Raw genomic sequence first — 14,212 nt, forward strand, 5'->3', positions numbered from 1 at the left:
TTTCCCTGGCTTTGCTCTGGAGTGGCTGGTAGGAAGCAAAGCAGTGGCTTCATTATCTTCATTAAACTCCTCAATCGTGTGCCATGCACTTGCTGTGCTCCACGTCACACCAGGCAGCGTTCTGTGCTTGTGGGGGTGAGCTGCACCCATGTGTGCCTTTGAAATGAGAGATTTCCACCAAGGAAAAAGGGCCTCCCAAAGCAGCCCCAGCTTCACAGCCTGCCTTCAAGCTGTGACTTGTCTCTAAAAATAAATAAACAAGCAGACTTATTTCTATGCAGAGTCTTGGCAGACATCTTTTTCCCTAGGGATAAATTTGTTTTGCAAAATTAGAAAAATCTGTTAGATATCTAAAATTTACAGTTGTTATGTATTAAATTATTGCTTTTAGATAGAGTTTTGTAGTTACACAACTCTACAAATATTGATGGTGGAATGGACAAGGCAAGTTGCTTTCTGTATAACCTAATTTTTTTTACCCTTTTTTTCCATTTCTATTTGTTTTTCCCCTTAGCTTTCGGTCACCAAATCTGTCAGGTCCCTACAAATATTACAAAGAAATCTCTAGGAATATTTGTTGAAAATCAATGTATTTTGTCCTCAGAGTACGCATGTTGTTTTATTTTCTTGCATTCTTTCTTGGCAATGCATGCAGAGCTAGTGGAAACAAGTGTAGTTTATTTCAAGCTTTCCGTTTTTCTCTGTGTTTGTTTCTCTTGCTGTTCCCTTTATTCATCACAAATGATGGGTGGTGAAGCTTTGTGAGTTTTGGTTGTAGAGCTGGTTTTAGTTACTTGCCAACAATCTTAATTTTGGTATCAATGATGAATTTTAATATAGTATTCAGGGGAGTTGAAAAGTTAATATTCTTATATGTGAACATGACTAATATTAATGGAAGAATGAAGATAATGGGTGTGTTACCTGTCTGTGTTTACAATCACATTCTGCTGACACAGGCCTTGATCCAGGGAGGCTCCTCCAGGTGGCAAAGGCTCCAGAAAGAGGCCGTGGACCCTGCATGGCCAAGGGGGCTCACTGACACTGTATTTCAGCACCAAGGTAAAGGCACCCTGCCTCAGCCTGCTTTGTTCCCAGCACTGGTTGGGTCTGTCAGATGCTGGAGCACAGCTGGCCTCTCTGTGGACAGCTCAGCCATTGTATATTGAGTTCCTGCTAAAAGGAGGAGATACAGTGGAACCCACCCAAAACGGTCCAGATATTTGACAGGCTACTTACTGTCATTTACTGAGCGTGCTGAAATTCTTCCAGTTCTTCTTTGGCTGCTCTAACAGACAAAGAATGCTCCCTTATAAACATTATAAGTTTGTATCATGGATGATTTTGTTTGGACTTTTAAAAATTTTTATCTGACTTAAAAAAAATGTGGCATTTTCACCCTCAGTCCAAGAGTCTTTTTGTCACAAAATACATAGATATCGGATAATTTCTCTAATATTCCAGATACCATGCAGGTCCTTTGTCATTACTTTGTGTCAGCATGCTGTATGGACAGCTATATTTTTGCTTTTTTTCCTCATTTGTTGAATGTTCCAGTAATTTCTCAAGAACTTTGGAGCTTTTCTCCCTTTGCTTGATCTCCTTTGCTAGTATTGTCAGTTGACTCTGACCTGTCTATAGTGAGCATCCTCTAAACCTGAAGATTGCTCTGTATATAAGTTTAAGAAAATTTGAATGTCTGATTTTCATTCATCAACTCTGGGAAACTGCATGAAGCCACATAAGACTCCGAAATAGAGAGACTGCCACGTGTAACAGGTTAGTTTATGAAGTTTATTATAATTACAAAAGTAAAAAGAATATACAAACCTATTAAAAAGCCAGTTAACATTCTCAAATATCTGGATTTGTCACGCAGATTTCTTTCTTGTTTAAGCCTTGTTCCTTATGTTGCCAGAGTGTATATTTTATTTGAATTGTCTCTGTGACTTCTTAGTTCCTAACTGAAAACTGGAAGTGAGACTGGTTTTGCAATTACAAGAAAAATGGAAAGTTGTTTTGTTTGGATTTCAGCAAATTCAATTTAAGGTCAGATTTTTTTTCTTTAACAATGTAAGCTCTATCTTTTTATTCCTAAAGGCATATTTTCAGCAATTTGGCTTAACTCTGTGGTCATGGGGGTGGAATTCTTTATCTTGGCTTGATATAAGCAAGCTTTCAGAGCATGTGTGGGTTAGTGTCTGACTCGGTGCACAGGAAAACACAATCTCTTTGTCAGGTAGTTTCTGGTTCAAGGAACGAAGTTTTCACTTGGGTTTCTTTGTGTATGACAGCAGCTTTTGGTAACTTTAGAGAAATTGCTTAGGGACTCAATAAATAACTGTTCATTCCATTTAAAAAGTTAGGACTAAATAAAAATCAACACTGTTACATAGCTGTCATGTTTCTATGGCAGTTTCAGAAAAAACTCAAACCTAAATAACATGAAGACACTCTTGACATAAGCATATGAAATCTTTCTCATTCAGCAGATAGGAAAGGTAAAGGATAATTGAGTACTTACCTTCAGGTATATTATTCTACAGTTTCTTAAAATCCTGTTGATTTGTCTTGATAAAATGAAAATAATCTAGTTATCTGTCTATATTTTAAGGAATATTTTGATGCAAGGAATGATTTTCTTTCATCATAGTTGAGACCTGAAGAGCAGAACATATTTTTTTGTCCTCTTAAAAATGTAGTCTTTCAGTGTAGACAGAGGAAGAAGTTTTGACACTAATCAACGTAAAGGCAAAGTCACCAACTCAGTCACACTTAGTTACCCTGAGCTTTTGATAACTTCAAGGGCTTGGAAAATAAGACAGAAAACTGATGTGTGAGGTCAGCAGAGTTATGGTAATTCATCTAAAGGCTTGACTTAATCAGTGTATCTTGGGTTCCCTTCCTGTAAAATATGACCTGTATTGTAATAACTTTTTTAATAACTAAAATAACATTTGAAGTGAAAGCTCAGATTCATTTTTTCCATGTGAACCTAGAAATTACAATTGGGCCTTTTTATGATTTGGTGATTAAGTAGACAAATGGTGCACTTCATGGGTACCATAACAGTTAACACCTGTTTCAACTGTTTCCTATTTGTATTGGATGGAACCTCAGCAATCCAATATGTCTTGAAAAGCAAAAATCTAATATAAAATATTTCATGGTATGGAAGAAATTACAATAAACAGAGTATAGCTTAAAATATAAAATGCTTGTTATGCACATTTACATAGGTTTCATCTGTATTTCTGAAACCAATGTAGCCACCTTGTGTAAAAGTAATTTTAGTTTTTGTGAGGATTGGTTAAGTGATTATTCAATACCATAAAGTAAATACTGTTTTCTAAGCAAACAGTATTTCCTGAGTTGGCAGAAATGAAACAATTTGTCAGTCAGAAGTCAGGTACAAGTGGATTACTTAGCATTTGGTTTGTGATTTCTCTCAAACCTACTTGGGGACAGGGACCACCGGCAGAAGGGTGGAGTGGTCTTCTAAGGCACATGCCAGGCAATAATGTCACTTCTTTAAGTTGTTTGTTACTGGTGTAGTATTTGGAATTCATTAATTTCAGAAAATGTGAAACTTTGATTGAAATCTGAAAGCTTATTTCAAATTTAGTATTGTGCTGCCTTCTATGCAGCATAGGTACAGCACTGCTGGTCCCCTCAGCCTCCCACGAAAGGCTTGTTGTCTTTGGTGTTTGATAACTTGAAAACTTCCTGGCTTTTTGAATAAAGTTTCGTTTGAAAATGTAATTATTATTGTTATTATTACAAAGAATTTGCCAGAGTGCATTGTAAATATGTAAATATGGTGTAATTGATGTAAATATCATGAGCTTCTTAATATGATATTTCAAAGCTGAAGTTTATTTTCAGAGTTGGGGTTAATACTCTCAAGATTTGTTTAGAAAAGATGATCTTTGGATGTGATGACTTAGGAGATTATTTTTTTCCTAAACATGAATTCAAGTTTGCTTTTATCTTAGTTTATATGATTTGAGGTAAACCTCAATGCCTTACTAGATTGCATCTGCTTGTAGAGAGCACTGCAAATGATTCGCATTTTAATGGCTTCTGCATAAATTTCATAACTCTGGAATGCTTCTCCTGCTCATTTCCCTGCAAAAGATGCTGGGTTTTTCTTGATATAACAATTTGTTTCACTTTTCTATTACAAAAGAAATGGATAAATTTGCCCTTGGTTTTGGCTATTCCTACTGTTTTCAGAAGTGCTAAGACTGCTTTTATCTGCTTTGGAGAGCAGAAAGGCTTCAAGATAATTTCACATAAATCATAAACATTTCAGACACATGTTGGAAGCTTTCTTAAACATAGGTACTTAGTTTGGGAGTAAACATATGTGCAAATGTAGGTAGTTGTGGGTAGCATCACAAAATTCATAAACTGCTGATAGAATTTAAATTTCTTTAATTGTAATTGCTCCTCATAAAAAACAGAGGCAATTTAGGAAGTAAAATGAATAAATAGATAATCGATACAAAGTTATATCAGAAGAGGAAGGAAGGAAAAGGGAGAAAATAGGTGAAAAATATCTAACCTCAAAAGAAGCATAATGATTCATATAGTTTTTATTCAAGATTTTAGCCATTTTTTTTTATAGTGAAATATATCATTCTAAGTGTAACAAAATACTTTAAGCCACAATTCTGAGCATCTTTTTTTTATTAATTCAATGCATAATGGAGATGGTAATGACTAGATCACCTTATTATAGAAAAATGAGGTATGATCAGAGGCATACCTCTTCCTGAATTAAATAGTGCTGCAATCTGTTGGACATGAAGTGACAAAATTCCCAACAGATTGCAGTATCTCTTAACATGTGAAGAGGTGTTTTAAGGTACAAACCTCTAACTTCAGTATCTTTCCAAAAAGTCTCACCTTAAAGTCTGCACTATCTTTTCACAGATATCAGGATACCTGACAAATGGGCCATCATAAAGCGTCTTATGTACTGAAAAGCTCTAAATAAAGACCACATCTTTATAGAATGTTGTAACAAGTAAACCCACTGGTTACTGACTAAAGATTTTTCTGAAGTGTTATTTGCTCCAACTTTCTATTGTCTCTACTATTGTGGGATTTTTCCTGTGAACCCATTTTGGGATGTTTTCATTCCCTCTTCTTTCCCACTTTGCCCATGCTTGTTGGATTCTGTCTGTTGTGCCATCAGTTGTTGGTGGGGCCGAGCTGTAAATCAGGTCACCAGAATGATTCATATTAAAAATAAACCTACAATAAAAAGCTTGGAATTCACTTTGTCAGCATTCTACTTAATGCCCTGCAGAGCATCACTGCTATTATCTTAAGCCATCTCTTGTTTGTATTCAGTTTGGAAATTATGCATTTACAGCTGGAGCAAAATCTGTCTATTCTCAAAACGGCGACTTCAGCTGCACATCTGTGACATTCTCATTTCCAATTTATCTCGTGTACTCTCTGATTAAAAGCATGTTGTTCCCATGTTCCAATTGAAATAGAATGGTGGTGCTCCTCACTTCCCAAAAGCATTTCCTATCCCTGAGTTAATGGAAAACATGTCAGGCAATGTGCACCTATCAAGGGGCTGCTTCAAGGAAGTTGTGTTTTTCTGCTCAGATCAGTAGCTTGTAAATCTGGAAAAAAAAAACCTTTCCCAGTTGTTTCCTCTGCTTCCAGAAAACCTTGTTCTGGTGAAATGCAGACCAGTTTGCTCTTCTCATACAGACATTTATGGGTTTGGAAGGTGGGGAGGGCTTTTTTTTCCTCAGTCTTGTTGGAACTGGGGAGTCTGGAATTGTTCTGCAGCAAAGTGAGTGCTTGACAGGTTTCGTTTGTTGCCTCTGCTCTAGCTGCACGGGATTTGAATCATGATCTGCTGAACTGTATTAGATAAAACTTACTAGTCTGCTCTTCTCTGTGGTATTTAAGTGTTGTTATTGAGATTTTGAGAAGCTTATTTCAAATGTAGTGGTGCTTCTTCCTCTGGGGTAGAAGTCGTCTCATGCCTCCAGCCTGTGTCTGCTCACTTGCATTTGCTATCACATTGCATTAGCTGAGGTAACAGTTCCTAAACAGCTTGGAATTGGTTGTGTAGTTGGAGGGGGGGCAGAACTAAGTAGTTGAAACATTGCTTTGAAGCCAGGCTGATGGGATGAGCTTGAGGGATCTGTTTTGTATGTGAGGAATACAAAAAACATCATGATGATGTAAGTTGCTTCAATAATCCTGTACCATTCAGGAAACTCTCTTCCCACCCTTGGAGTTCTTTTTGAAGGCATCTCTTTCTCCAGGGGAAGAGGAAATGATCCTCTTCATAATCAGTTTGAGCTACTGTACTAGTTCAACAGAGATAAACTATGACATAAGCTAAATGCAAACAGTTGTATATTTTAAGTGCAATAATTTGCATTAACTAAACTTGCAGTTATGGGTTTAAATACAAGTGGGAGATAATCCAGGTCCTGGTCTTGGGATCACTGAATAATGTGATACTTGATAGAGCAAGTCTTGTGCTCTACTAGCTTTCATTTGATCCTGCTGTTGGTAGAATTGCAGGGCAAAGTATGCAGTGTGACTAAATTGTTACATTTAGCCCATGTGTATTTTATAACTAAAATAAGTATCAGTGTATTAGAGCTTGAGTATGAAAATACGAAAGGTTTGGACTCCGTTCTTGGCAAGTGACTTGTAAAAGGTTGATCTGGGTATGACTCAGTGACAAATGTTTATTGCACAACAAAAAACACCCAGACTTGTTATTTTACAGTAGCTTGTAGTCACTGAGAATTTCTATATGTAAGCCTGCAAATTTTCCACTGTGTATTTAGTAACCAGATCCTTTTGTTTTACAGCTGCTGCAGAGGGCAAAGGGAAAAGTGGGGAAGACTTCTTTCAGAAGGTAAGAAAGATATTTCAGTTCCATAATTGCACCTGACTAGAGAAAAAAAAAAAATAGCAATTACTCATTCATGTGATCAACTAATTAAACTTCATGTGCAGTTTCCACCATATTGATGAATTTTTTTTTAAATTATTTTGTCATTTAAAGTGTCTCCTTGGTACCAGCAATGCATGGAATGAGAAAAAAGAGGGTTTTTTGTGTATGTTCCTGTCATCTATGCCCAAAAACAATTTAAATTTTACCAATTCTTTAATTCTTTAAAAAATGTTAAAATATGCCTGATGAACATTTGTTATGCTAAATTGTGGGGATTAGCCCAGAAGATGTTGTGAGATGGTCTTAGGGATTTTGTCTGTGGATAAATGCTGGATCCTGTTATTAAAAAACTGACTTGCAACTTACTGTGGTATTGTTGAAAGCATAAATATTTGGTTGAGAAATGCAAATGGCCTTTTAAGAAAGAAATGCACAATCCACAAAATGATTCAACGAAGTTTGTGGTTGGACAGAGGCATGGAAGGACTGGAAAAAGGAGTCCTGCAGCAACTAAACTACAAAGAGAAACATGGTCAAGAGTAATGAATTGGAAATAATTTTTACAAAGCAGCATGGTATTGGGGTTTTTTTGTTCTTTATGCTTTTTGGTTTTTTTTTTCAAGAATAGAGTGAAGAACATTATTTATGAGTTATGTTAATGAAAATCTGCATGCTGCAGGCTAATAAAAACGATGAGCTGTTTTGTCTTTAGTGCAGAGAAGACAGTGTAAACTTTGCTGTATGCCTTGACACTCCTATTTGACTTGTCCATTGAAGTAATTTGCTGTATTTTGCTGTAAGTCTAAGTGGTTGTTCCAGAAAGGAAGATGTGAAAGGTTGCTTTGCCCTGCATGTGACTGTGGGATGCCTTGATAAAGGCTGGTGAGGAGGAGTATGCATGCTGCCAAAAAGTTTGGATTTTCAGATTTATGTTGCTCTTGACTGACAGCGAGAGTTATCTTTCCAAATGTGGTGCTTGTGCTTAACTGTTTGATATTAGTGTGCACAGAGAATGTGTCATTAGTTCCTCCTTAGGATTTTATAAAAATACTTTGAGTTTTTTACTTGCTGAAGCAGAGCTAAGCCTTAGCAGCCTACGCTGTGTTCCACACATTATTCATTTTAGCACAGTGTTTTTTCTCTCTCGTGGATAATTCTTAAAGATGTGGATAAAATATTTCTTGTTGAGTGGCTTATCTATTTGACCATTTGTACTTGATTACTTGATTATTTACAATTACTTGATTACTTACAATTATGCAGTCGTTAGTGTAAAAGCAGAAAATACTGTGTTGAATTTAATAGGGAAGCAAAATATTCTAAATTTTGAGTATTTGAATGAGTGCACTCCTTATCCACACTGATGATACAGTGGCTATCTTGGCTTTTAGATCTTGTCATATTTGTGCATAATTATTATCTAGGCACAGTGTGGGTGCTGCAATAGGTTAAAGCTGCTTCATTTTAACTGGCATTCTTCTTATAGTATCATCAACTCAGCAGTGAAGATTTCTGAGGTTTCTAAGCACATACACATAATACTACAGCTAATAAAACCAGATGGAAACTATCTCTTTTAAGTTATCTTTTGTTGGAAGAAATCTTTGGACGCTTGCTCATAGCTTACTCACTGTCTCTGTCTGTGCAATTTCCTTTAATCAGAGTTAAATTTTTCCTGTCTCATGTGAATTGAATAAGACAGAGTATGTGGAGGTAAAATGAAGACTCATTTCATGTGTTTCAGGTTGGTGCAGTGAGGAAGAAAGTGATTTGTGGCATTAGAAACACATTGCAAACTAAGGCAGCAGGATGCTTCCAGAAACTCAGTATCAACTCAAAGCTGCCACAAAGGCATTTTTTTAAGCAGTTCAGATACTGAGACTTCAGGACATTATTGGCAGGAATTTGAGTGGAACAGGGAGGGGGAAGTGCATCCTTGACTAGGCCACATCTAGAACCTGAGGGCAATATTTGCATAAATAGTTCCATGTTTGGTGTATTCTGATGAACTACCATCAATGTGCTGAGGTTAGTGTTGGCTGAAGTGGTGTGTGAGGTGGAAGAAGTTCTCATAGGAATGTTGAAATGACAAGGTAAAAATTCAGGGAGGTGATTCCTTATGTCAAGGCATGCAGACCAAGAGGGAGGAGAGAGAAGGCTGTGACTGGGGAGTTGGCAGAGACTCAGCCTGCATTGTTAAGCTGCAGAGAGGCTTTTAAACAAAGTTATTGCAAGGGTTTGGTGCTAAGCAGTCTTTTGCTGGTCTTTAAATATGTGAGAAAGCATTATTACTTGGAATTTCATAATCAAGCAGAATCTTAGTGGATGTGAACTGTTCCTGCAAACTTTGAACTTGTGGAGTTTAATAATTTAAATGTCAAAATTCATTATTTCACTGAGCATTTTAGCAGTAACAACCAAATGTTATGCAGTTGCTTGTGGAGTTACAGAATAAGCCCCAATTATTGGTGAAATTCAGGTAGTATTTCTGCACTGTCGTGGCAGTGAAGATCACATGAGGAAGTGCCCCTTCCTCTGGTCCTGAATTCAAGTGAAAAGTAGATAAATGTCTTTTGGTAGTGTAATTTTTAAAAGTCTGAAGATTTTATCACACTTTCTTCCAATATTTCTAAGTTGTAGTACTGCTTCAGATAAGGGAAAACCTAACATCATCTAATGAGGATTTTTCAAAATCACTGGGAGCTACTAATAGTTTAGCAAGAAATAGGTAAATAATGGTATAGTTTTCTCTGTAGAGCTCTCAGGTCTGCAGTTAAGTGACAGGTAATACTAAACATGGATTGCTCTCCTGTTGTCTTATATACTATTTATGTAAAAGATCCTTGTGGACCTTGTACTCTGAATTGTTGTCCTAATTTATTCTGTGAGAGGAATGCATAATAGTATATTTAGTATTATAATAGATATTATATAATAGATATTTATTTTATATATTATAATACATGGAATATTATATGTTATTACACTATACTATTATTACATGTCCATGATCCAAAGCCCACTTTCAGTTGATGGTGGATTTTTTCCTACCAATTTCCACAACATCTAGTTCACGCCTCGTAAGAAGCAAGGCTCTTTCCCCAGCAAAGCCAGGACATTGTTCCAGGGAACAGATAATTTATAGCCTTGTAGAGACACGTGACACTTTATATAAAATCTAAGAAGGTGGTGATTCTCTGTCCTGAAGAGTTCATAATCTAAAACAGGTGAAGGTCAGCCATATGGACAGAGAAGAATTTCATGCCTCATTTTGTTTTGCTTTTAGCTCTGTCATCATCACGTTGCTTTCTTCTTTTTAAACACTTGGGAATCTTAGTGCTGATGATAGTATTTCATTCTGAAACTTCTCAGGACAGGAGTGTGTCTGTAGCCTTCTCGAGGGCCTGTGAGCAGTTGGGTGGGTGATAGATGAAGACTCTGGCTGGAGTGGAGTTTGGGTGGAGCTCTTGGGCTGACGTGGGACTGCATGTGCAGAAGGCAGTGACTGGGAACCGTGTGCTCATGGTGCTCTGCGCAGGTGCTCGACACCAGGTCACCTCCAAGCTCTTCATTTCAGTATTCAGTGTGTATGTGTTAGTCATGGCCTTTGGGAGCATGCCTGGAGGGGCTCCTCAGCTCTGGCTTTTCTGGCTTCTAGAGTTCATTTGCAGAGCTTGGTTTTGTGGGAAGCACAAAGTACTACCAGTCAGCTGTAACTTGTGTGTTTTACTGGTCCTGAGTGTTTGGCATTCTTTTATCTGTTGTGTTTTGGGTTTCTTTTGTACCTTTTTAAGCAAACAGAGGTGTGGGGTTTGTATGCAATTTCCCAGTTACAGATACTTAAGGGGTTTTAAGATATCCCTGGATTTAGGCAAAAAGTGTACTTAAATCCTTATATTTCTCTTGACTGCAGGCTCTGTTATTCCCTGAGGGAGACATAAGTGTTCTTGGAGTTGTGAAGTTGCAACTGGGCAAATGTTTCACATGTGTACAAAAATCTCTTCTGTTAATTATTAGGAGCATAAAGGAAGTACATAAAGCGTAAAGTGGTTTCTTTTAATTTTCTTTCCTGGGCTTACATGTAGCATGTTTAAAATGTAGCTTCTAATTTTATTAAATAATTAGCACCATAGAAGTTACTGAGGCCGTTTTGGGAGCGCAATGTGGTGAAACTGTCCTTTAAGCACACTTGATCTTTTAGTCCAGGTATTTGGAAAAAGTAGTAGCAAGAAACTAAAAAAGAAAACAAACAAATGCCTAACCAAAGCCAAAAAATAAAGCCCCAGCAATTATTTGAAGATGTGAAAATTAGGTATATCTAACTACATCTTCAATCGTATTTCCGTTCAAGTCCTCTAAGCAGTAGTTATTAACAATTTTGCATTTTTATTTATTTAGGAGGTTCTGGCAGCAAAGAAACTTCCTCAAGCCCTGTTTGCTTACTTAAGACAGTAAAAGAGCTTGGTTTGCGACATCCTGTGTTTTCTCTTATATGTTTGAAAAATATCTTTTACGTTGGTCTGGGACAAACCTTCTAACTTTTGCAATATTCTTACACATCAATATATTAATGCAGTGTTGATGAATGCATTTTGTAAGTATAGGTAGTACATTCTGATACAAATAAATTTAATTTTCTGTTTGCATTAGGTCAGGCTGGAAATGGATCAGTCTTACATTTTAATCTCTGAATGTGAAGCATATCTAGAGCTTCAAATGCAAGTGGCTTAGGGCATTTTCAGGCATTAAAAATATTAATCATTGACCTGAGACTAAGATGTCTCAAGGTAATTATTATCCACCTTCAGGAATAACTTCTGAAGTGCTTTCTGTGTGTCTTCAGCCATGACTATTCCCGGGCTGCCTATTTATAACTATAGTTCGCCTGGGGCTGTATTTCCATTTCTGATGGCAACCACTCAGCTCTTGGTTTCTTGCCCTGTTATTTATCTTGGTGGTGAGACCTCATGAGTTGGTGGTAATCAGACCTTATCATGGGTCTTGTCTCTGTTTCAACCACAGGAGCAGTTTGGAGCTGCAGGGACTGGTTCCACACATTCCACTTTCTCTGGGTAGAAATCAGGATCTGCACTAGCACTAAAAACTCTTGAACATTAAAAAAATCTCTTGATGTAGAACTTGGCTCATAGCATGTGACAAGGATATATTAAGGCCATATGTTTCCAGAGTTGGCTTCAAGTGCCTGGCTGGGATGGGAATGCTGGCATGCAATTTACATTGAGTTTCCTCTCATTTGGCTTCCTGGGAAGAGGAAGCGACTGCTTGGAGAGGGCAGCGTGGCTTAGAAGGCTGAAGGAATGTCAGTGGAAGTTAACATTTGCAGGAAATCTTGGGATTGAGACATTTGTCTCCCTTTTGGCAAAACCCCACCCAGTGGAAAGAAGACTATTTAGGTTGGATCAGTTTCTCTAAAAAGGTAAATCAAGAATGCTTACTTAACTTTTTGCTTAGTTCAGGCAGAGCTCAGTGGTGGGAAGGCTTCATTTTTGTGGAAAGTGGCATTCATCCCATTTGTAGTATAGTGACCATTCTGCTAAGGCAGTGGAGTAATTCCAAGGATTTTTGGTTTTTTTTTCATTTCATCTCCAGTTTTTCCCGTGCTGCTTCTGATACAATGGGCACTATCTTGAGATTTTACCTGTAATATGAATTTTAACAAAGTTCAATTTTGACACTTGATTGCTATACTTATCACTGTGCAAGATCTCTTGTATTGTAAAGCATTAGAGGAGGAGTGATTTGTCACCACCATCTCAATTGAGGTGCTCAGTGCTTTTCATTCTGAGAATTAAACCCTCCCTTAAAATAGAGGAGGGATTTCCTTCTCAAATTTTTGTGCTTTTACCTTGGGGAAAAAAAATTAATAGAAAGGAGACAAGTATGAGAATGATGCAACTCAAGAATATACACTGGGTTTCTGGCTTCTAAGGAGCATTACTGATTTTCCTTTTAAAGAGGAGCATTGGGTGCATACTAGTGTTTTAGCAGTGTTCTGTGGGGCTTCATTTTTCAGTGATACTTAGAATTTTTTTACACATATAATTTGTTAATGCTGTACAGGCAGATACTTCTATAGATAAATCTTTTGCATGCTTCAATATTTTCTTTGTTTTTGGCTATGCTTTGACAAGTATTTAAGACAAAAGTGTAACCTGTGACCCTTGACTAATATTTATATTGAGGGTAAACAAAACATTTAAATCAAGCGAAGGACTTCAGTGTTTCTTCATAGGTAAGGACATTTGATTGATTGATTTCTATTCTAATTTAACTTTATTTGCTGTATTTGTAAATTAAGTACAAAGTTCTGTAAATGTTATTGTTACAGAAGGTTCACTTAATGCAGTTTTGGATGCAGCAACAATACTGTAGTATTTGCTTAAACAAGACCCTAGTTTTAAGAATCATAGTTCTTTTTAGGTGAAATGAAGGTTAAAAAAATATGCAGAGTATGTATGCATGCATGTGTTCTCACCCTTTCTAGGCTAAAAATCCCTTACTGGAAGTGGGAGCAATGAAAATTCCAAAGCCATGTCCATATAGACAGCTTTCCCAATCCCATCTTTAGTGATGTAGAGCTTTTATGTACAGTCTGAAACTTTGATTTGTGAAACTGATGTCTTTTACTCTGCTGCCTTAATTGCTTTTATACATAATCTTTTCATTAATTTAAGTATTTAGTACATAAGTTTTTATATTCATTGATCAAAACTATGAATAAATATATTGCCTATGATATTAATCTTGACCTACAATTTTAGCTTTAAGAACTCTTCATCCTGCACATGCTTGCCTTATTTAGGCAAGAGTATTTAGGAAAAGCTGTGAATACCTTGTGAAGATACTAGATTTTTTGGAGTCAGTATGGGCTAGGATTAGTCCTTGACAACAGAACAGCCTGTTTGCTGCTCTGGGGAAGCATTGTTGGTGTTTTGCTTAGCTTGCCATGACACTGTGTAGCAGTATGCCGGTGGGAAGCAGGCAAGTTTTCCTTCTGTTCCCTTTTTATATGTCAGTCAAACACATCAGTGTTTTTCGATACTTATTTTAACGTTGAATAAAAACTTGAAATAAAAATCAGTTTAACAGAAATGGACAAGTGTGCAGGTGAAGATCAATTTCCTGCAGTATTGAAGCAAATGACTTGCAGTGGAAGCATGAACAAAAACATATGAGAGTATTGATCCTTATCCATGCTGCTTGTTCCAGAGAGTAATGTCTAAAACAATTTACATATTATCT

At 36.8% G+C, this 14,212-nt stretch overlaps 1 protein-coding gene across 6 annotated transcripts in view; it reads left to right on the forward strand.

Annotated features, from left to right (window-relative positions):
- BICC1 (BicC family RNA binding protein 1) overlaps window positions 1-14,212 on the forward strand; it is a 93,071-nt gene that overhangs the window by 27,270 nt on the left and 51,589 nt on the right. For all 6 annotated transcript variants that reach the window (XM_086899697.1, XM_086899691.1, XM_086899696.1 and 3 more), the window contains exon 2: window positions 6,864-6,910. Coding sequence is in view for 4 of the 6 variants with exons in the window: in XM_086899691.1 (XP_086755817.1) it covers window positions 6,864-6,910 (47 nt within the window). In the remaining 2 variants the exon portion in view is untranslated. The remainder of the gene's footprint in view (window positions 1-6,863; window positions 6,911-14,212) is intronic.

The sequence above is a fragment of the Cyanistes caeruleus genome, chromosome 8, assembly GCF_971803275.1.
Source record: "Cyanistes caeruleus chromosome 8, bCyaCae1.hap1.1, whole genome shotgun sequence".
Classification (NCBI taxonomy): domain Eukaryota; kingdom Metazoa; phylum Chordata; class Aves; order Passeriformes; family Paridae; genus Cyanistes; species Cyanistes caeruleus.